The sequence below is a fragment of the Sinocyclocheilus rhinocerous genome, unplaced genomic scaffold (assembly GCF_001515625.1).
Source record: "Sinocyclocheilus rhinocerous isolate Xijiao unplaced genomic scaffold, SAMN03320098_v1.1 scaffold1740, whole genome shotgun sequence".
Taxonomy (NCBI): Eukaryota; Metazoa; Chordata; class Actinopteri; order Cypriniformes; family Cyprinidae; genus Sinocyclocheilus; species Sinocyclocheilus rhinocerous.
Window position 1 is genome coordinate 305,691 of NW_015651446.1, and position 830 is coordinate 306,520.

General features: G+C 56.4%; 1 protein-coding gene across 1 annotated transcript in view; it reads left to right on the plus strand.

Annotated features, from left to right (window-relative positions):
* The first annotated feature begins 219 nt into the window (after positions 1 to 219).
* LOC107712788 (complement C1q-like protein 3) overlaps positions 220 to 830 on the plus strand; it is a 9,420-nt gene continuing 8,809 nt past the window's right edge. Inside the window, exon 1 of the mRNA XM_016518125.1 lies at positions 220 to 443. Within this exon, the coding sequence (XP_016373611.1) occupies positions 297 to 443 (147 nt within the window). The 5' untranslated portion in view covers positions 220 to 296. The remainder of the gene's footprint in view (positions 444 to 830) is intronic.

Below are 830 nucleotides of genomic sequence, written 5' to 3' on the forward strand. Positions count from 1 at the left end.
CTGATGGTGATGCGCTTCCGGAGAGATGCTGATGCTGAAGCAGGGCTGCGAGTGAGCCAACATCAGCAGAAAAGAAGTTAAGTGAGAGAAGAATACAAGAGAGAGAAAAAAGAGAAGCTGCTGGGGCCCAAGCCAGAAGTTAATTAACAAAACCAATCGGACTTTTTTTTCTCATCTGTAGAGGTGCCTCACCAACCTTCAAAATTTCGCCCAAAAGCAGACAGGAGGATCGGCCGGTGCTGACGCGACTCGTCGGCAGGAAGCGGCTGATCGCGGCTGGGGTGCTCGGTGTGGTCATGGTCCTGGTGCTGGTGATCCTGATCCCGGTTTTGGTGAGCTCTGCCGGGACATCCGCCGCGCACTACGAGATGCTCGGCACCTGCAGGATGGTTTGCGATTCTTACGGTACTAAATCCCCGACCAGCACGGTCTCCGCAGACCCTGTCCGGGACAGCAACCTTATGCAGTCTTTACCAACTTTTATACAAGGTCCGAAAGGTGAACCGGGACGCCCGGGGAAAGTGGGGCCGAGGGGCCCTCCCGGTGAACCCGGGCCCCCTGGACCTCCCGGAGAGAAGGGGGAACCGGGACGACCTGGATTACCCGGGCAGCCGGGACCAAACATGGCAACGGGTGCCATTAGCGCGGCCACCTACAGCACCGTGCCCAAAATCGCCTTTTACGCAGGGCTCAAAAAGCAGCACGAGGGCTACGAGCTGTTGAAGTTTGACGACGTGGTCACGAATCTCGGGAATCATTACGACCCGACCACGGGCAAATTTACCTGCTCCATACCGGGAATATACTTCTTTACGTACCATGTGCTCATG